The sequence below is a fragment of the Vipera berus genome (assembly GCF_964194415.1).
Source record: "Vipera berus genome assembly, chromosome: 2".
Lineage (NCBI taxonomy): Eukaryota > Metazoa > Chordata > Lepidosauria > Squamata > Viperidae > Vipera > Vipera berus.
In genome coordinates, this window is record NC_138203.1 from 65,511,554 (window position 1) to 65,533,254 (window position 21,701).

Here is a 21,701-nt window from a genome sequence, read left to right on the forward strand (position 1 = left end):
AATCTAAGATACATGGAGGATTTCAGAATTGGGAAGGATGATGCAAAGGGTCTTGACAGTGTTTAAAATGAAGATTCTCAATTTTTTTTGGTAATATCTTATCGTGCATCTGCAGTACTTTGATTTCTCCTCCTGTTAATTTGGATTGGGACCTTGTGAACCTTCACATTGGCAAACAGTTAGTGGAGTGGGGAATGAAAAAGCAGCAGTTCTTTGACCCTTCTCAAATAGGTAAACATGGAGTCTTTGTGATTATAGTAGTAATTATTCTTTTTCCTGCTTTGGGGTCAGTGGTATCCACACATATGATAACCATTATAAGACTAAATATAATAGTGTATTAACACTGATAGAGAGCCATTTTGGTGTAGTGATTAAGCCTAGGCATCAAGCTGGAAACTGGAAGACTTCTAGCCCTGTAAAAAGCCAGCTAGGCGACCTTGTGCCATTCACTCTCTCTCAGCCCTAGGAAGCATGCAGTGGCAAACTGTTTTCAAAATCTCACCAAGAAAACTCCAGGAAGTGAAAACTGACTCAAGAGATATACACATACAGATACATAGCCAGAAAGGCATTTATCAAACCATTCTGCCGTTTTCCTAACCTTTACCGAAGGCACATGGAACCACTTTTATTCTCTTATTTTTGTTGAATTTCTTAACACCAACTTAAACTGCAAGTGCCAGGGTTGATCTTGCAAGGCAATTTTTCCCTCTCTGTTTTGATTTTAGGTCAGCTAACAGGAAACTACATGACAGTAATGATGGCTTAAGAAGTGCATTAGAGAATAGTTGGAGCATATACAACAGATCACTGGTAGGTTTGAACATTGTACATTCAACATGTCATTAATTATATATTAATTAGTAGATCACTTTTTTTGGTTTGGGCATTTTAATAAAACACCTAAATTGGAATCACTGAAATATAATAAACCTTCTGGATTTGTATCAAAACAATCCTGTGCTTTTTAACCTGGAAATAATGGGGCTTTCTCTGAATGTACGTACTTTGATAGGATAATTCTGTGCCTATTTAGAAAAAGGACACACTGAATTATTTAGAATTACATCTTGAGAAAACGTTTTGCTTATTTCATCTAATATTGTTCATTTATTTTATAGTTTTGTAATTTTTTCTATTAAAGTAGGACATATAGAATTATTATTTTTAATTTCATAAGACAAATTATTTTTGAGAAAACATTATACAAAGGAGATGCTTCATTTATATCTCCCCCAAATTAGGCACATAATGATTCCAGATGTTTTTGTTTTAAATTTTCCAAAATTGAAATAATTGTAATCAAGAAAAGTGTTTTGGTTGATAAAGAGATGATCTTAAACCAACTGTTTTTAAGTTTTTTGAAAACCTTTCTAATTTATGTGTGTATTTTCCAGCGTCTAACAAATATTTCTCCTGGAAACACAACGTCCAGAAGCAGTCCCAAATGTGGTGGTGGCCATTCTCCCCAAAATCCACAATATGACAGGTGAATTGATCATCTTTAAAATTTGAAAAACTGGATATATGTTTTCAGTCATATCCTAAAGACAGAGTCAAGCAGTTTTCTACCTTTCAAATTAATTTCTTTTTCTAGATCTTCATGATAAGGTTGGATTCATTCTCAGGTTCAATCTCTGACAATGCAAGATAGGGTTGAAATAATATCTGATGATCTAGAACATAGAATAATAGAGGTGGAAGAGACGTTGGAGGTCTTCAGAACAAATTGCTATCCATTCTCTTCTTGAAAACCTCCAGTGGTGGAGCACCCACAATTTACGGAGGCAAGCTGTCCACTGATTAATTATTCTCACTTGTTGTTGTGCGTGATTAAATAATGGGGTGTCCCTGAGCAAATTCTGAGTCTACAGTGTGTATTTTCAATACATGGATTGATCTGAGTTCATCACATTTCCATCTCTGGTGGTTCCTTTCTTCCTCTCAAGAACCTGATTTAGGTGTGGAAAGCTGATTTGGATTAGCCAGCAGTCTTGTCTCTTCATTATTTGCACCACACAGATCAGTGGAATGATCAGATTGGTGTAGGATTTAAATTAGGACTGGATTGGACTAGACTGGAGAGAACAAGAGAGTATTTGAATGGTGTGAGTTGTAGGGGGCAACCAGTGGTATCTTTTTGTCTTTCTTTTAGTAGATTCTTCCTGGAATCAATCTGGATCTATAGATTTGTCTGTTGACCTTGTTGAGGTAATTTAGTCTTCAGAATGCATAGTTTAATTCCATAGTCAAGCTTCTGTGTCAAGAACAAATGTGGTAAACCTACATGATACAGTTGGTTGTGTGCTCAACATGTAAACTAGAAGCAAGTAGATAGATTCTAATGGCAATCTGTTTCCTATAGTGCAGAGGTGTCCAACCTTGGCAACTTTAAGGCTTGTGAACTTCAGTTCCCAGAATTCCCCAGCCAGCATGTCTACAGGTCTTAAAGTTGCCAAAGTTGGAGTGGACACCACTACGATATGTTTATGATAAGGTTAATATGCAGCATTGGTTGCCTACCCTATGCTGCTCTCTAGTGGAATTGAATGATCATTTAACAAGGGACATGATTGCCGGGAACAGCTGTTTTGGATTTCGTCTCTGCCAGGTTTAATTTATGCTTTTTGAATGGGAGCCCAGCATTTATAGTCTCTGGAATAATTTTGTAAATTTAAGGTTTGGTATTATGTATATTACCTAAGTTAAGAAGATAGCTTCAAGGAATACAGATTTTCTCTCAGTTTTCATAGCAGAGTTTCTCTAGCATGCTTTTTGAAAAAAAAATGCTTTAAGAGATGTGTGTCCTACTTCATGTTAACTATAAAATTTGAAGGACTTTTAACATTTTTTTCTTAAATACTGTTTCTTAAACCTGAATGCTGAGGAAAGCTACCAGCTGAGAAATTGGGATATAAATACTTTAATGAAATAAGTATATAAACAGTAAACTGGCCTCAAATGCTTTACTATTGTATTTTATTTTAATGTTTTAGCACTGTACCTCAAGAGATGTTTAACTATGTTTATTAGTCTTTGAAATTATTCAGAATATTCTAGTCTAATGGAACAGGATAACTACACTTCCATATGTATGCCTTAGTTACAATTTCTTCTGTTTTAACATTAGTATGTAGACCTGCTCTCCCTGACTTAACATAACGGTATAATTATTCATATACTCTGTATATTTCGCCATGTGAAATATAGTTAGCTAAATGTCTAGAGGATGTACCACATGGTTCCTCAAATTTGTTCCATAGTAGCAACCCTGTGAGGTAGGCTGGATTTAAAGAGTGACTGCCTCGAAGCCTAAGTTTTCATGGCTGAGAGTGGGTTTAAACCTTACCCTATTACATTGCATTGCCTTTCCAAAAGTTATTTCTCCTTATGTCCCAATCAGGCTGTCTCATTCATCCTATGTGGATGAAGAGTATGATTCCCTCGCACTTTGTGATCCAATGCAGAGGATAAACTGTGAAGTTGACAGCTTGCCTGAAAGCTGCTTTGATAGCGGCTTGTCTACATTAAGAGATTCAAATGAATATGATTCAGAAGTGGAATCCAAGCATCAAAGAACGTCTCAGAAATCACGGTGTCTGCAGGAAAGCTTCCCGGGTGATGCTTCTGACACAGACGTAAGCTATTGAGTGTGTTAACCATACATTTAAAATGTTCAGATTGGTGTTTAAAAGCAAAATCACTTCCTGCTTGTCAAGAGAGTGAACTAAAACCTCATATGAGATAGAAATACATGTGAGTTTAAATATATAAAGGAATTGCGGGTTTTACGTTTAATGGGGTTATTTGACCACATTATTTCTGTGGTTAATTCTTCACAGAGTTTTGGGGGAAGAGTGCATGCTTGCTTATTTAACCATTATATCCCATTCTGAAGAATAATATAATAAGAAAATATCCATATTAATCTACAGTAAAGAGAATTTTAATAGATGGAGTGGAATAGTGATAGAATTTACTCCAGTTCTCCAAGGGGAATGCTACCCATACAAATGAAAAAAAAATCTTTGACGACATGTATCAACTGAGAGTCAAATTGGATTATGGCAGTAGAATGATCTCTCTCTCTTTCTCTCCCTCTCCTCGCTTTCATTAACAAGTGTTTTCCAGGGCAGGTTAGTTTCACTTCTTGTTTTCTGCAGGTCCCAGACATACGAGATGAAGAGGTATACAGTTCTGATGATGTAAATACAACATTGTATTGGAAGCCCAATCAATCAATCAGTCGAAGCAGTTCTGGAGTTTCAGCAAGGAAACACATTCCTGCAATCTCTCCACAGGTATTAACTATAGAGTGCCATGTTTACTCTTAAAGCCACGATGGCTGAGATTGGTTGTTCCTTCAGAACAACCAAAATGTCATTTTGCATTACAGTCTGGTTTGGAAGAGCAGAGGGCTAGTACTAGTAGCGCCAGAAAGAATGAAGTGACTGGTCCAAAGCCGAAAGGATGTTCAGCTGTGGATGTGTCTGGTTGTGAAAGGAAAGTCCGATGCTGTAAAGATTTTTTCTCCATAGGAACCTGGAATGTAAGATCCATGAATCAAGGAAAGCTGGACGTGGTCAAACAAGTGATGACAACACTGAACATCGACATCTTAGGTATCAGCGAACTAAAATGGACAGGAATGGGTGAATTTCATTCAGATGACCATCAGATATACTACTGTGGGCAAGAATCCCTCAGAAGAAATGGAGTAGCCTTCATAGTTAATAAAAGAGTAGGAAAAGCAATACTGGGATGCAATCCTCAAAATGACAGAATGATCTCAGTTCGAATCCAAGGCAAACCATTCAATATCACAGTAGTCCAAGTCTATGCCCCAACCACCGGTGCTGAAGAGGATGAAATTGTCTGGTTCTATGAAGCCCTACAGCACCTTATAGAACTAACACCAAAAAATGATGTCCTTATCATCATGGCGGATTGGAATGCTAAAGTAGGAAGCCAAAAGATAACCGGAATAACAGGCAAGGTTGGCCTTGGAGTACAAAATGAAGCAGGGCACAGGCTGATTGAATTTTGTCAAGAAAATACGATGGTCATAGCAAACACTCTTTTCCAACAACCCAAGAGACGGCTCTACACATAGACATCACCAGACGGTCAACACAGAAATCAGATTGATTATATGCTCTGCAGCCAAAGATGGAGAAGCTCTATACAGTCAGTAAAAACAAGACCAGGAGCTGACTGTGGCTCAGACCATGAGCTTCTCATTGCAAAGTTTAGGCTTAAACTGAAGAAAGTAGGGAAAAGCACTAGGCCACTCAGGTATGAATTAAATCATATCCCTGATGAATATACAGTAGAGGTGACAAATAGATTTAAGGAATTAGATCTGATAGACAGAGTGCCTGAAGAACTATGGACAGAGGTTTGCAACATTGTACAACAGGTAGCAACCAAAACCATCCCAAAGAAAAAGAAATGCAAGAAAGCAAAATGGCTGTCTGAGGAAGCTTTGCAAATAGCTGAGGAAAGGAGGGAAGCGAAAGGCAAGGGAGAAAAAGAAAGATACGCCCAATTGAATGCAGAATTCCAGAGAATAGCTAGAAGAGATAAGAATGCCTTCTTAAATGAACAGTGCAAAGAAATAGAAGAAAACAATAGAACAGGGAGGACCAGAGATCTTTTCAAGAAAATTGGAGAGATGAAGGGAACGTTTAATGCAAAAATGGGCATGATAAAGGACCAAAATGGCAGGGACCTAACAGAGGCAGAAGAGATTAAGAAGAGGTGGCAAAATTACACAGAAGAACTATACAAGAATGAGCTTAACATCCCTGATAATCACAATGAGGTGGTCACTGACCTCGAGCCAGACATCCTAGAATGTGAAGTGAAGTGGGCCTTAGAAAAGCTGAGCAACAACAAAGCTAGTGGAGGTGACAGTATTCCAGCTGAGCTATTCAAAATCTTAAAAGACGATGCAGTAAAAGTGCTACACTCAATTTGCCAGCAAATTTGGAAAACTCAACAGTAGCCACAGGATTGGAAAAGATCAGTTTACATTCCAATTCCAAAGAAAGGCAGTGCCAAAGAATGTTCAAACTATCGCACCATTGCACTCATTTCTCATGCTAGTAAAGTTATGATTAAAATCCTACAAGCTAGACTTCAGCAGTATGTGGATCGAGCACTACCAGAAGTACAGGCAGGATTTCGAAGAGGCAGAGGAACTAGAGATCAAATTGCCAACATACGCTGGATCATGGAGAAAGCTAGAGAGTTCCAGAAAAACATCTACTTCTGCTTCATTGACTATGCTAAAGCCTTTGATTGTGTGGTTCATAACAAACTGTGGCAAGTCCTTAAAAAGATGGGTGTACCAGACCATCTTATTTGTCTCTTGAGAAACCTATATGCGGGCCAAGAAGCAACAGTGAGAACTGGACACGGAACCACTGATTGGTTCAAAATTGGGAAAGGAGTCCGGCAAGGCTGTATACTGTCGCCCTGCCTATTTAACTTATATGCAGAGCACATCATGAGAAAGGCAGGGCTAGATGAATCAAAAGTTGGAATTAAGATTGCTGGAAGAAATATCAACAACCTAAGATATGCAGATGATACCACTCTAATGGCAGAAAGTGAAGAGGAACTGAAGAGTCTCTTGTTGCGAGTGAAGAAGGAGAGTGCAAAAGTTGGGTTGAAACTAAACATTAAGAAAACCAAGATCATGGCATCCGGCCCTCTCAATTCCTGGCAAATAGATGGGGAAGAAATGGAGGTAGTGACAGGTTTTATTTTCCTGGGCTCCAAGATCACTGCAGATGGGGACTGTAGCCAAGAAATTAAAAGACGCTTGCTCCTCGGGAGGAAAGCCATGGCAAATCTAGACAGTACACTAAAAAGCAGAGACATCACCCTGTCAACAAAAGTGCGTATAGTCAAGGCTATGGTCTTCCCAGTTGCAATGTATGGCAGTGAAAGTTGGACCATAAAAAAGGCTGAGCGCCAAAGAATTGAGGCCTTTGAACTCTGGTGCTGGAGAAGACTCCTGCGAGTCCCTTGGACTGCAAGGCGATCAAACCAGTCAGTCCTAGAGGAGATCAACCCTGACTGCTCTTTAGAAGACCAGATCCTGAAGCTAAAACTCAAATACTTTGGCCACCTAATGAGAAGGAAGGACTCACTGGAGAAGAGCCTAATGCTGGGAAAGATTGAGGGCAATAGAAGAAGGGGATGACAGAGAATGAGGTGGCTGGATGGAGTCACTGAAGCAGTAGGCGTGAGCTTAAATGGACTCCAGAAGATGGTAGAGGACAGGAAAGCCTGGAGGAACGTTGTCCATAGGGTTGCGATGGGTCGGACACGACTTCGCAACTAACAACAACAACAATATATAGTATGTTTTTAAGTGTGTTATATATGTGTACACTTTTGAGAACAGGCAACAGAATTTCATTTTTAATGTGTACCAGTGTGCCCACAGTAAAAAATGACAATAAAGGTTATCTATCTTGTATCCAGTGGTATCCTTGACACTTTTAAGCTCAGATTCTTCTTTCTCTTCCAGTATGCCATTTCATTTTTCACTATCTTTTTACTGTCAAAAGGCGTTTTCCGTATGGCATGAAGGAGCAGCTGATGGAAATCTGAAGCTTCTTTTACAGTGAAGAACTAATCATGTTATTCTTTTGGTGATACATTATCCTGAGCCATATTTTATTGAATAAATAACTATAACTAGATTCATAGCATAATACATTGTCAGAACCAAACAAGCTTGCTTAGCATAAGCATCCGGTACTATGCATTTTTATTTAGATACAAGCTTCACTGATTTTATTGACTACCAGATTAGTGTTTACAAAGCTCAGTGAAATCTTCAGGAGGGGTGTGCTTGTTGTCTTGTTATTATGTAGCTGAGTTTCCTGAAATTTTATCTTTAAAAGTCCTTTATAACAAATTTAAAAACTTACCGGTAAGCCAAACAAAAAAGTCCTCCAGTGATTTTAGGCATGTTATGCTAATTTAAAAACGGACTTTATGACATTTTTATAATCCATTATAAGACATAAAATACTTTTAACATCTTATTTATTGAAAATAAAAATTTTCACAGCCGTAAAAAAAAACCTAGTAACTTAAACAGAAAAAAACCAGAAAGACGAAAAAAATGATGTAAAATAAAAAGTGAGAAACTGCAAAAGACAAAGACATCTAAAGAAATGACTTCTGATTTTCTTTGCAGCTGTTATAGACATAATAGTCACCATCTCCACCTTTATAAATTGCCTGTCTCGGTTCCCTTCTTCCCATAAACACCTCATTTTTAATTAGTAAATCCAGTAATCATCAGACATAAATTTCCTTTAAAATCTGACAGAGGTCCACTAGGCAACCTGGGCTCTTTTATGAGTCGTGGACTTCAACTCCCAGAATTCCTGAGCCAGCCATGCTGGCTCAGGAATTCTGGGAGTTGAAGTCCACGAGTCATAAAAGAGCCCAGGTTACCTACCCCTGCACTAGATCAATCCTCTCTGTCTGGTATCCTGTAAAACTGTTGAGAATATACCTTCCAGAGTTCTGACAAACTTGCTCAGACTTCATCTCTGAGCTAAACAGTAAATTACACATCTCCAGACACTTAATCCTTAGTTCAGTTTATCAGTTTGACTTGGCAGAAAACTAGCAAACGCAGTATGGCTAGATTAGGGAATTTACCGCAGATGAGAACCAATTCTAATTTTTCTAACTTTAAATTTCTGTATGAGCGTCTGTCATACTACCACTTTTTAAAACGCTTTGATTGACAAGGAAGGGCCCGTGTCCTTCATTTATTTGATAACTTTAGTTAAGTAGGAAGCTGAATAGTTTTCGGTATTCTAAATTGTACTGTACTATTGGATTTATAGAAAGTGTTGCAATATTGGCATTGCAATATTTGTGTTGTCATTTTCACTCCCATCCCAATGATGTCTGATGAAATATTTTTATTATGCTAGTCTTCGGTGATGAAGATGATCATCATAGCCCATTTCCTGTGTGTACATATGTACACGTGCTATTTGTTGCTCCAGTGTTCCAGACTTAGCACCAACAGCCTGACGTGTTTTAAAAATAAGATTACTGAATCAAAGCTTAGTATTATTTTAATGTTGTCAATACAATACATGTTTTGTTATATTAGGTTGATTCTGTACACAGCAACTCCAGATACCCAAGCTCAGAGAAGGCCTACAAGATAGTTCTTGCTGGGGATGCAGCTGTTGGGAAATCTAGCTTTCTTATGAGGCTTTGCAAAAATGAATTTCGAGGGAACACCAGCGCAACCCTGGGTATGTTTTTTATATTTTCTTTTTCTATGGCACCCACAATTGCCTGACCTAATAGATGAGGTTTGAAGATATTTGTTCCCTCAAAATATAGACACCGTGTTTGATTATAATAGCTTGTCTTTCAGTCACCTCTACATTAAACTTCTTCCATGGACCTTAAGACATCATATGTGGTTTTGTACTGACCTATCTCAAAACTTCGTTGAAGTTAAAGGGAAAAGGGCAGATAGTAAAGTGACAGAGAGATAAAGATATACAGTAGTTAGGCCTTTCCTGCAAAACAAGGATAGTAGAAGTACACTCCACCATATAAATTCAAATGTTGTATCCAAAATGTTGTAAAACAATTGCTGAGCATCCCAAGAGTAAGATTACAAAAAAGAAAAAAAAATACATTAGACCAAAACTGGAATATAGATTTTGACACTACATTACTTTGATACAAGAGGTGAGAATTTCCTGAGAGAACAATTAAAACACTGGAACAATATGCTGGAATAGTGGTGGATTTCATTTTGTTGGAGTTTTCAGTGCAGGTTAAATTTTCAGTTGTTGGGATTGATTTATTGGATTCCTGCACTGAGCAGCAGATTAGACTAGATGCCCCATAAAATTCTTTTCAACTCATACTTTTTGCCATTCTGCACAGTGCTGTTATTGCCTACATCGTAAATGGAAAAGCCAAACTTTGTAGATAGTATAAACTTTGCTTTGATAGATTGCTCTACACACATATTTTTTATTAAAAATGTGCAGAAATGAAATTATTAATTTATTAACACAACGTCCAATTAAATAAATGAAATGTTTGAAATACTATGTAAACCCTCAACCAATAAGGTTAAACAATTAAAATTAACTTTTGTGACAGCATCAAAGTTATTAATTTGCAATTGCATCAAGAATTCAATTTTTAGTCCATGTCATTTGAAAATTACCATAGAATTTTTTTTAAAAAAAATTGCCAAAATGCGCAGATGTTATGAATGCTACAAACAACTTTACATGAAATATAATCGTGCCTCAATTACACATTTTAAATTATGCATTATTTATTTTGACTGATGACCATTATTTGACTCAGGCAAACACTCAAGGTAGAAAATCTAAATATAGAATATTAAAAGTTAAAAATACATGATAAACCACATTCCAAAATTACCTACTACTTAAAAGATTGGCAACTTTTAAAGTTTGACACCAGTTAACAATTTTACACAGAATAGCAGTCTAGTTGCTGTATTTTGCATCAGATGTAACATCCTGATGTTTTTCAGGGGTATCCCATGTAAACCATATTGCAGTAGTTAAGGTGGGCTATTACAGAGTTATAAATCTGAAGATCAGCCTGTTTCAGTTCTGGAAATCACATATTTCACTGATAATCCCAGTTCCCCTCCATTTCTAACATCCTGGTGATAGAGTATAGAAAACAATAGGAGATACAGCCTTCAACACTTCCATGCATCACAAATACTTAGAAACAACAGCAGACCTCTACAACCACTCAATAGCGCTATAATACACAAACCGCTTAAAGCCCTACTGTAGTTGGCTATTGAAAAATCTGCAAGAAAACAAGTTCAGAAAGCATCAAGAAACTCCACAGTTCAGCTCTGAGCTAAACATAGCTTCTATTGGAATGTAGGAAATTATCCTAACATGATCACAGTCCTGGTCTGCTTTCCATCAAGTACAGTAAACTGGTAGTTAGGCTGAGAGAAATGAATCCCCAGTTCCTTTTTAACCAGGTCTCTATAATACTTGCCATATCAACATTTGTATTCAGGGTTAAATCTTTGATAATATATGTTGCATCAGCAACTACTCTCATATTAAGAACAGAACTTTTCATATTGCAAGGATCCCTATCATCATGATTTTTGTGCTTAAATTGTAGTATGGCAAGGAAGAACAGCCATTAACCTTACCTTCCTTCCTTCCAATCACCAGGCTGATGTCTCCCCTTATTTTTTCCTGATTTGTTCTTTCTTGAGATTGTACATGCTAATTAGTACCCATAGTTGCCAGTGACTCTGGAAAGGTTTATCTGACTTTTTCAGATAGTTAGATAAAGTATTTTTTTTTCTTTCTTCCTTTCCTTTCCTTTCCTTTCCTTTCCTTTCCTTTCCTTTCCTTTCCTTTCCTTTCCTTTCCTTTCCTTTCCTTTCCTTTCCTTTCCTTTCCTTTCCTTTCCTTCTTTCCTTTCCTTTCTCCTTCCTTCCTTCCTTCCTTCCTTCCTTCCTTCCTTTCTTTCTTTCTTTCTTTCTTTCTTTCTTTCTTTCTTTCTTTCTTTCTTTCTTTCTTTCTTTCTTTCTTTCTTTCTCTGCTGCCTATCTCATGCAGACACATTTCTGGGCGGCATACAAACATTAGAACGAATAAAAAATGAAATAGAACAAAAAATAACAATGTTATGTTGAAATCTTCAGCTCAAATATCTCCTAAAAGGAGCACTCCCATTTTCAGTTGTCCCTTAGTGGTAAAGTTGCCAAGACAGTGAATTTATTGATCTTTGGACCTAGGAAGCTGATGGACAAATGTCATCTGTTGGAAGCAGAGTCAAAGACTTAATTCTGTGAGGGGGACGTTATTTCTCATATTTGGAGGCAGACAAACAGCCAGATGGTGCAACATGGTTCTCTACTTCATTGTATCATTTTGTCATCCTAGACGTTGGGTTTGTCAACTGGAAGGTTGGCAGTTCAAGATCCAAGCACTGTGTGGGCTGGGGGGGGGAGCTCCCGTTCTTGCCCCAGAATTCTCAGTAATGCTCACTTATTTAACCCTGATTAAGGGACGTGGTGGCTCAGTGGGTTAGGATGCTGAGCTTGTCGATCAGAAGGTTGGCAGTTTGGTGGGTCAAATCCCGAGTGCCGCGTAACAGAGTGAGCGCCTGTTACTCGTCCCAGCTTCTGCCAACCTAGCAGTTCAAAAGCACGTAAAATGCAAGTAGAAAAATAGGGACCATTATGGTGGGAAGGTAACAGCGTTCCGTGCGCCTTTGGCGTCTAGTCATGCCGGCCACATGACCACGGAGACGTCCTCGGACAAATGCTGGCTCTTTGGCTTTGAAACGGAGATGAGCACCGGCCCCTAGAGTTGGAAATGACTAGCACGCATCTGCGGGGGAACCTTTACTTTTACCTTTACCTTTATATATTTTTAGGTTTAATCCTACAGATATATTCCAGATTCTTAACCTTCACTGAATTAAAGGATGGCAATGCAGTGCATTAAAGGATGTTATTTATTTTAAGGGGTTGACTTTCAAATGAAGAGACTCATTGTTGATGGAGAACCTACCGTGCTACAGCTTTGGGATACTGCTGGTCAAGAGAGGTTAGTTAAATATATCTGATTTTGTTTGAGATAAAAATAAAAGTTTTATATTAGAAAATTATATTTGGGTGCTGTCCTCTAAGTTAGCGATATTAGAATCTTCATAACAATGTCAGGAAGCCTAGTGCATTTTGGAGAATGCCAGGTTAAGGAAAATTGCCCTAGAATGTGTTAGAAAATGCCCTAACTTTGAACAAAATGTAGAGACTTTGAATTTCAGCTTCCACTGGTTCCAGACAATGTAAGTAAGTTTACTCTGGAGCAATTACAGGACACTTGGTATTTACACCTGGTCTTGAATAGTAGTGGCCCATTGGACTCTTCAAGCACTAGCTCTTTAAAGTTCAAACTAATCCTAAAATGCCACTAGATTAATGGCATCAACTTAAAGGGTATGTAATGCAGGCTTTACCATCTTAATTCCTATCCTGCCCTCTTTATTGATCAGATGTTTGACTTTAATCTGCTGAACTTAACCTGCTCCACAGACCAAGGGGGAAAAATGTGGAATAGAAGAACTACAGCAAATTTTAACTTTGTTTTTAAAAAAGGTTCCGAAGTATTGCAAAGTCTTACTTTAGAAGAGCAGACGGAGTGCTATTACTGTATGATGTTACCTGCGAAAAAAGCTTTCTTAATGTACGAGAATGGGTGGATATGATAGCGGTAAGGATGTTTTGAATCTTACAAAAGGTTTAAGGGAGCCTGTGTTTTAAATGTTATTAATGGTTGAGATGATTCAGATTCAATGTGTTGCAGTACAGGTAGTCCTCGGCTTACAATGCTTGAATTAACGACCATTCAAAGTTACAACTGCACTGGAAAAAGTGACTTATGACCATTTTTCACACTTATGAGCATTGCGGCATCTCCATGATCACGTGATCAAAATTCGGATGTTTGGTAATTGATTCATCTTTAGGATCGTTGCAGTGTTCCAAGGTCACAAGATCACATTTTTGCAACCTTCTGACAAACAAAGTCAATGGGGAAGCCAGATTCACTTAGCAACCAGGTCACTAACTTAACAACTGCAGGGATTCGCTTAACAACTGTGGCAAGAAAGGTTGTAAAATAGAGCATAATTTACTTGACAAATGTTTCGCTTATCAATGGAAACTTTGGGCTCAATTGTGGTCGTAAGCCGAGGACTACCTGTACTAACTAGGAGGTCAGCTCCATTCCTATTTGTTTTCTGGAGGTCCCTCAAGACCTGGCTATGTTCATCAGGCCTGGGGGTTCAGGGGGTTTAGGGACTGGTGAGATCTTAAGGTGGCTCCCTTGCTGATCTAATTTCTTGTGTGTTTTTATTCTTTAAAAAAAACCTTTTAATACTATGGTTTTGACGTGCTTATTGTTTTTTTTGTTATACGCTGCCTAGAATCACTTGTCGTGAGATGTGAGAAATTTAACAAATAAATATACATTAAAACATATGATACAATATTCCAACAGTTTTTCTTATTAAAACTAATCAAAAGCAGGGTAAATTTCTAATAATACTAAAAAGTGTGTGGATGCATTAGACCAGGGGTGTCAAACTCAATTTCATTGAGGGCCGCATCAGCATTGCGGTTGCCCTCGGTGGGCCAGGTGGGTATGGCCAGGGTGGGCATGGCCTACTGGGTGGGCGTGGCTAGAGTGCGTATGGCTTACTGGGTGGGCGTGGCCAGCTCTACATTGTTCGCATCAAGGGTGCCTATGGGGGCCTGGGCAGGAGTGGGACAGATCTGAGGGTCTCTGGCAGGCGGAGGGTCTCTGGGTCAGGGCAAAGGCAGTGGGGGCCGTTCTCCCACTGTTTCCAGGATAGCTTCACGGGCCACATGAAACCACTTTGCGGGCTGGATCTGGCCCCCAGGCCTTGTGTTTGACATGTCTGTATTAGACTATTAAAATCTGTATTTTGGATTTAACATCAGAAGCCCCCAGCATTAAAGTTCTACTCATTGTAGGATGCCACACATGAAAATATCCCAATCATGATGGTGGGAAACAAATCAGATCTTCGTGAGACGGCTTCTGAAGAAGGACTAAAATGCGTACCTCTCAGCTATGGAGAAAAGTTGGCCATGGTAAGAATGGCGGGTCCAATAGCTTGCAAAAATGAAAAAAAGACAATATTGAAAGTAGAATCATATATTGAAATGAAAGCTTGAATCATTAGAGGTTGAATCCTTGAGGTTCAGACGATGTATAAGAACTTGATTTTAAAAAAAATGCTATTGATATTGTAGTTCAGTGGATGTTAGCAAACATTTGGAAAGCAACAGCTGTTTAATTCAATATTTCATCATTTGGTACTTCCAGAAATTTTGGACATCAACTTTTACAATTTTCAGCTTGCATAGTAACTGGAAATGATGAAAGTTGATGTTGAGAACATTTGGAAGGTATCATAGTGAATAAAAGCAATTAGTTCTTTTATTTTCAGCTTTGTCTTTAAATCATTTTTTGAATTGAATTTCCATGAATTTAATTAATATGCTTTTGATTTATTTTATTTTTTTAACCTTTTAGGCTTACAGTGCACTATTCTGTGAAACAAGTGCTAAAGACGGCTCTAATATTGTTGAGGCAGTGCTTCATCTTGCTCGGTATGTTCAGAGGCCACACATTTTTTAAAATGTACATTTAGTGTCCCGTGTAACCTGGAATAGATGGAATGAATAGCTTGGTATGTATACAGTTGTGTTTTTTTCTCCTTAGTTTCAAGACCAATTCCAGCTTTTCAGGGGCTATCAAAGGCTGCCCTAGGTGAATGTCACTGCATCAACTACCTTCTCACTGGCACTAAGTATCTTGTTCCCTTTCCTCATTCAGGAGAAAGGTCTCTGCTCTCTTCTTTCAGGTTTAATTCAGAAGGATCAGATAAGACTAGCAGGAGCTGTTCCCTTGCACAATTAACTTCATGAAGTAAAAGTGGTTTAGTGGATCACTGCTGTTAGTGAATCCAATTAGGCATGAAGAAAGCTGCAGCTCAAGAATATTATTTCCTGGGGCTAAGTATATAAGACAGGGGTCTTCAAACTTGGCCCTTTTATGACTAGTGAACTTCAACTCCCAGAAATCCTCAACCAGCGTGCCTGGCTGAGGAATTCTGGGAGTTGAAGTCCACAGGTTAATAAAAGGGCCAAGTTTGAAGACCCCTATCTTATATACTTAGCCCCAGGAAATAATGTTCTTGAGCCCTGTTCTTGAGTTTGAAGACCCCTGATATAAAAGTTGGTAGCATTGAGACCAGGCAAGGCATCCAATTCAATGAGTACTGGCAAATCTCAATTATTTAAGATTTTGCAGGGTCCACTGAATATTTTAGGCCAGTAAGTATGCATAGTATATGCAACCCCATGTATTGCCATGTTGCACATCCCCGAATATAGGTGCATATGTGTTCATTGCATATGAAAAACACTATATATGTTTCATGTCATGGTTCCGATTAATGAGCCAGATCAAAGAACATTCAGGCATTGTTTTTCTTAAAAGTCTATAATAATGAGAATGAAGCATCGGCACTCATGGATGGATGCCAGAATCTGAATTCTCCCCTGAACACATCATATCATACACAATTCCCTCCCTTAATTACACATCATGAGTCACATTCTCCAATTCGTTTAACATGCAAAGTTTCACTTCCTTTCTGTAGCACACTATTTCTTATCAAAATAACCGGGTCAACCTTCTCCTCCTCCCCCCCCCCCCCCCCGCTTCATTGATTCAAAGCAAAACAGTTTAAAGGAAAAGGCTGTCTCTTACATTGTCAGAGCAAAAACATCCAATGTTTGAGTGTTGACATTTCATACATGTTTCATAAAATTGGCTTGTAAGTAGAATCTTCGTAAACTATAAAATATCAAAGTAGTTTTAAAAAATAAGGATAGGATTGCCTATTCAACATCTAGATCAGAGGTCCTAAAACTTGGCCACTTTAAGACTTGTGGACTTCAACTCCCAGAATTCCCTAGCCAGCTGGTTGGGGAATTCTGGGAGCTGAAGTCCACAAGTCTTAAAGTGGCCAAGTTTGAGGACCCCTGATCTAGATACTACAGAGAATAGCTACCTTCTCACAATCACCATGGCATATTGTTGCTAGTACTAATTTATTACTCAAATCACAGTTCATAGGCAACCTTCCTTCCACAGTTCCCATTTATTTTAGTCCACTTGATAGATGATAATTTGGATTTTCTCTGTGGGTTGTGTCCAGAGAGGGGGAAAATATGCTAAAATGGGGTGTGTCATAATGGCCCAAGACTGAAGTTTATTATGTAAACACCTCTTGACAATATGTCTTATATTTTGTTTGCCATTAAACTAAGCACTGTAAATAGCATTAATTCAAATGAGATGTTTTATTTATTCATGTTCAGTGTACACGGTGAAAGCAAACTGTATCAATACACAACATTCATGAACCTTTACTGTTATTCAGCAAATGCTCACGATAAAGCAGGATAATTTTCTTTTGAAAATGCTTTGTCTGATTAAACAAACTACTGTTTTTCAGAGAAGTGCGAAAAAGAAGTGATAGCAAAGATGATGATAAAACAGTCACTAAGCTGGCTGGGACAACACTAAAAAAGTCTTCGTTCACCAAAAACTGCTGCAGTGTTTGAGAAGTAACTCCTTGGCCTCAAAGAAACAGACTTCTGTGGCAATGGAAGAGGGAAAAAATGAAAAGCATAGGTTGTTCCAGATGATCAGCAGAAGGAAAGATGGAAGTAATTTTTCAGCTACCAGGCCCATAAGAGTCTTTAAGCAAAATTGAGATATGTTGCTTATTGAATGAACCAAGCCAAAAAGTATAAAATTCTTATTTGGTCAGAGGAATCACTCCTTTATTTATGCAGTTAAGATAATTCCATCTCAAATCAGCTGTGCCTTCGTAAGCCAATCTGCTTGGATGAAACGATTCCCCCCCCAAAAAATCTTAAATGTTTACATAAATAAATATTAACCTTTTTTTAAAAAATGGCAGTATATAGCCCAGTTTCTGCCTTGCATTGTGAAGACATTTGTGATTCTTCATCGTTAATCATAAGACTTGTGCAGTGATTGTTTTGAAGGATTTTCTGAAGCATTCAGCTTTTCCATACCATGCAGCTTTTGAGATCCTAGAAAAAGAAGTGATGACTTGAAAATTTAACCTGAATTGGGAGAAAAATACAACTTATGTAGAACTATCTAGAAAAAATGTACCCCTTCTGATGCTGAATTCAGAACGCTGCTGCTGGCATTATATAGGATCTCTGAGTAGAATGTGTAAAACACAGATGGCATCTTTATCTGTCAAGTGCCTTCCTGGAATTTGGGGACTATAACTGAATGCTCTTTTGAAATATAAGAAGTTGAAGTCCCAGCAATTCTGAAGAAGACAGACTGTATTGTGATTGTGCCTTGGCGATAAGCAGAAGTGAGACATTACCTTCCCTTCTCCGCCGAATAGGAAGCTGCGCTTTGAAACTGTTTGCTACCGTTTTTGTACTTTGATGTTAAGAAGAAGGACCAACATTTGTGAAACTTGATCAAAAGGCTTATTCTTCCTCTGGGTCTGAATAGAACATGAAAGCAACAAGGCCTCACTGAAGAAAATACTGGAAAGCAATTTCTCTATATAAATAATACTCAAAACCAGAAAGGATCCCAGTCCTCAACCCCAGAAGAGAGAGTGGCCTTTGTAAAATGAATAGGCATTTTGGTCTTCCCCCAAGGCAGAGGTGTCCAAACTTGGCAGTTTTAAGACTTGTGGACGTCAATTCCCAGAATTCCCCATCCAGCATGGCTAGCTGGGGAATTCTGTAAATTGAAGTCTTCAGCTTTTAAAAGTTGCCAAGGTTGGACACCCTACTCCAAGATATTGCTTTGCAAGATCAATACAAAGGTTGTCTGAACTTCTTTGCAAGAAGTGTCCTCCATGCTTGGAAACCGAGAAAAACATCTACATAGACTACATGAAATCTATAATATTTGGCGTGTTCCCTTTAATATGTTATTGTAATGATAAGCCTTGATGCTGTCAAAATCCCAACTTTCCTGGGAATCTGTTAAAGATCAGGAAATGCAAAAGTTTGTCATTCTGTTGTTGGAATAAGAGGCACTTTTATATGATTTTAAAGATTCTCCTTGATATATACAACTAAACTGTTTTTCTAAATGCATAGATTTTATTTTGCTGTACTGTGTTAAAGCTTTCTCATTTTTAAGGAAGTTTCCATAGTTGAAACAATAGTTAGCTGATCACATTTATCAATTTCTGTCCAAATTAGGAAAGGAATTCAAATTCTGCAGGTCTTGAAAATTATTAATTTCTCACAAGGCTATGAGAAGAGAAACCTGTTTCTCTCTATTCTGATCTGGTGTCAGAAATTTGTTTACAGCTGGATTCTCCATGCATTTTTTACAACTAGGCTGAAAGCTCTAAATTGTCTTACTGGCCAATTTCATACCATTTAGATAAATAAATTGAAAAAACATAAATTGTTTAGTACTCTGTCTCTGACTGTACTGGACTGATTCAGATATATTATGTTTACTATCCTTATTCCTAGCAATCTATGATACAGTATTTGATCTTGAAGGACATTTGAGGCTAATTATTTTATTATTAGAATACAAGCCAGGATCACAAGCCAAATTTTGATCTTCAGTTTCTTTAATAGATTAAACTAACTAGAATTCCATTGAGTTTTTGAACCCGGTGGAAGTCTGGTTATTTGAAAGGTGAAATAGTTATAATACAAGTCGTTGAGAATGGAGTAACTTCTGAAGCAGATGCCCACCAGACTATCCTATAACATAACTCCTGTTAACCCTATTTAGCTTTACTGTTCTGTAGGAATTGGGGAATTTCTAGAATGAGAATATCTGGAAGTATCTGTTCAAATCTTTCTCATAATGTTAAACTGTACATGAAGATTGTGTCCCAGTAAAATGGTTGCTTTGTCATCACATGCAGAACGGGGAAGCTTACAAGACTACAATCCTTTTAATAGTGAGGATGTTTTGATATAACAGTAGAAGACAACTTATAGAATTAAGAGGAGTTCAGAAATGAACATTTTTGATATTAAGCCAACCCAAAGCACAGTTGTGCAAGTGAGTCACAAATGTTTTGCAGATTCTTTATTCTTTTATATTTGTGCTTCTCCTATAATGATTGAAGCCTCTTTTATAGGTGCCAGTTTTCACTATTCTCTTAATTATTTTGAAATTTTAAAGATGTTTTTTCCAAGTACTTGTAGTTAAATTAAGAAATCCTTACTTGGGATGCAAATAAGTCAGTGTAAGATGGTTTTTAAAAAATAAAGTTTATTTCATAGGAATTATAGATCAATTACCAAGTACGTGTTAATTGCCTTGCTGAATGACATGCATGTACAAACCTAGATTTTAATATAGTAACAAGGCACTTAGCACTTGAAACAAAAGAAGTATTGGCTTTATTGGTCCATATGGTTTAAATCAGCAGAGTTACACTTTCTATAATTTGGGTTTCTCTTGAAGGATGAATTCTAAATCAGCAATATTTTGTGGATGTGGGGCTCCAATGCCAAGAGTCATTAGAGACTATCTTTTCAGGGAGAGCTCCATTCATGCTTACAAGATCTACAGTAGTCACAGAGATTTTTTTTGAAACAGATTAAAATATAACCAGGCTTCTAGAGTCAGGAAGTAATACAGTTTCTGCATTGAGAAAAATCACAGTATGAAAGTCCTGACTGAATTGCGCTCAGCCAACCTCTGAAAAGAATTGTTGAATATTTACCTTGTACTCTTAACTTCCAAAGTAAATGTTTATATTTATTTAGTTGATACATTATATGCATATATTTATTTATTTTCACAGGAAAATAGACTTGTTTCTTTGGTAAATTCTGTATATATGGTATATTTTCATGCAATTAGTGATCACAAATTGGTTTGTCCTTACTGTCTCTGTTTATAGTACGTGCCATTTTAAAGGCAATATTTGTCCTCTGGAAGATTTAATCTGTTAAATGCTTTGATATGTATAACATTCTTTAAAAGGCTGTGTGCCCCAAATGTGCTGCATCATATTTTCTTAGAAATAAAGTTATATAAGCCACAGGAAATCTGTGTTTATTGGAAATGTTAGTTTAAGCCTATTTTTTTAAATGCACCTTTAAAAAAAATGACATTATCCATATTGTAACTCTTGGAAGATGTATCGGGCTACAGCTAATTTCAAAAACTCAGTCTTAGGTGGCGAAGACTGAAACATGGATTCTGAAAAAGGACCCTTTTGTAACTTTGAAAAGTCGCTAAACGAACTGTTGTAAGCCGAGGACTATCTATTGTGAAATATGGTTTTTGAGGGCAGGGAGGTGGTTAAGTAAGGGAAAGGTTTTGAGAAGCTTTTGAGTTCTCCAAAGCCTAGCAAGAACTAGGTGGGAGACTGCAAACCAGCTGATCAGGGCAGAAAAGTTCTGAAAGCAGCCACTATTTACGCAAGGAATTGTTGGAGTGCTGCAAATGTCGGCTGCTTCCAGGAGGCCTGGGCGCTGGGCCTGAGCACTGCAGGGTCCCATTGGGGAGGGATGGGAGTGGAGAGAGAGAAGGGATGATGCAACAGCATCTCTGTGGTCATTCATAAGGGCGGATGACTGCAAGGGTACTGAAGCTACTGTCTGGCCTAAGAGTGGTAAACTACAGTATTTCTCCACTTTTGTTGTGTTCTCTGATTAATGATTGGCAGCCCATTTAAAAGTAGTTTTTATTTCATTTTGGGGGAAGGACAGGCCATAAAAATCATCTGTTGGGCTGCCATGAAGAGTTGGTGGTGACTTTGCAGGATAAAAATACTTAGATACTTTCAAATTGGATGCAACCTAGGAAGGACCAGATGAGGTGAGTAAGGACCAGCTTAATTTATTGTATTTATTTGGGGAGAGTTTGAGTCTGTTGGTTCTGAGGATGTGGACAGAGTTCTTCATGACTGTCCTCTGTCTTCTGGGTGTTAGATTGTTGATCCTCTAGTTGGGAAGAGCCTCCAGTGATGTGATTGGAGCCTGTGTTAGAGCAATG

At 37.8% G+C, this 21,701-nt stretch overlaps 1 protein-coding gene across 1 annotated transcript in view; it reads left to right on the top strand.

Moving 5' to 3' along the window:
• Positions 1–20,749, top strand: part of RASEF (RAS and EF-hand domain containing) — a 38,239-nt gene extending 17,490 nt beyond the window's left edge. Inside the window, exons 8-17 of the mRNA XM_081319363.1 lie at positions 732–816; positions 1,401–1,492; positions 3,407–3,641; positions 4,167–4,304; positions 9,164–9,311; positions 12,572–12,653; positions 13,205–13,319; positions 14,606–14,725; positions 15,171–15,247; positions 17,164–20,749. Coding sequence (XP_081175489.1) covers positions 732–816; positions 1,401–1,492; positions 3,407–3,641; positions 4,167–4,304; positions 9,164–9,311; positions 12,572–12,653; positions 13,205–13,319; positions 14,606–14,725; positions 15,171–15,247; positions 17,164–17,272 — 1,201 coding nt within the window. The 3' untranslated portion in view covers positions 17,273–20,749. The remainder of the gene's footprint in view (positions 1–731; positions 817–1,400; positions 1,493–3,406; positions 3,642–4,166; positions 4,305–9,163; positions 9,312–12,571; positions 12,654–13,204; positions 13,320–14,605; positions 14,726–15,170; positions 15,248–17,163) is intronic.
• The last annotated feature ends 952 nt before the right edge of the window (positions 20,750–21,701 follow it).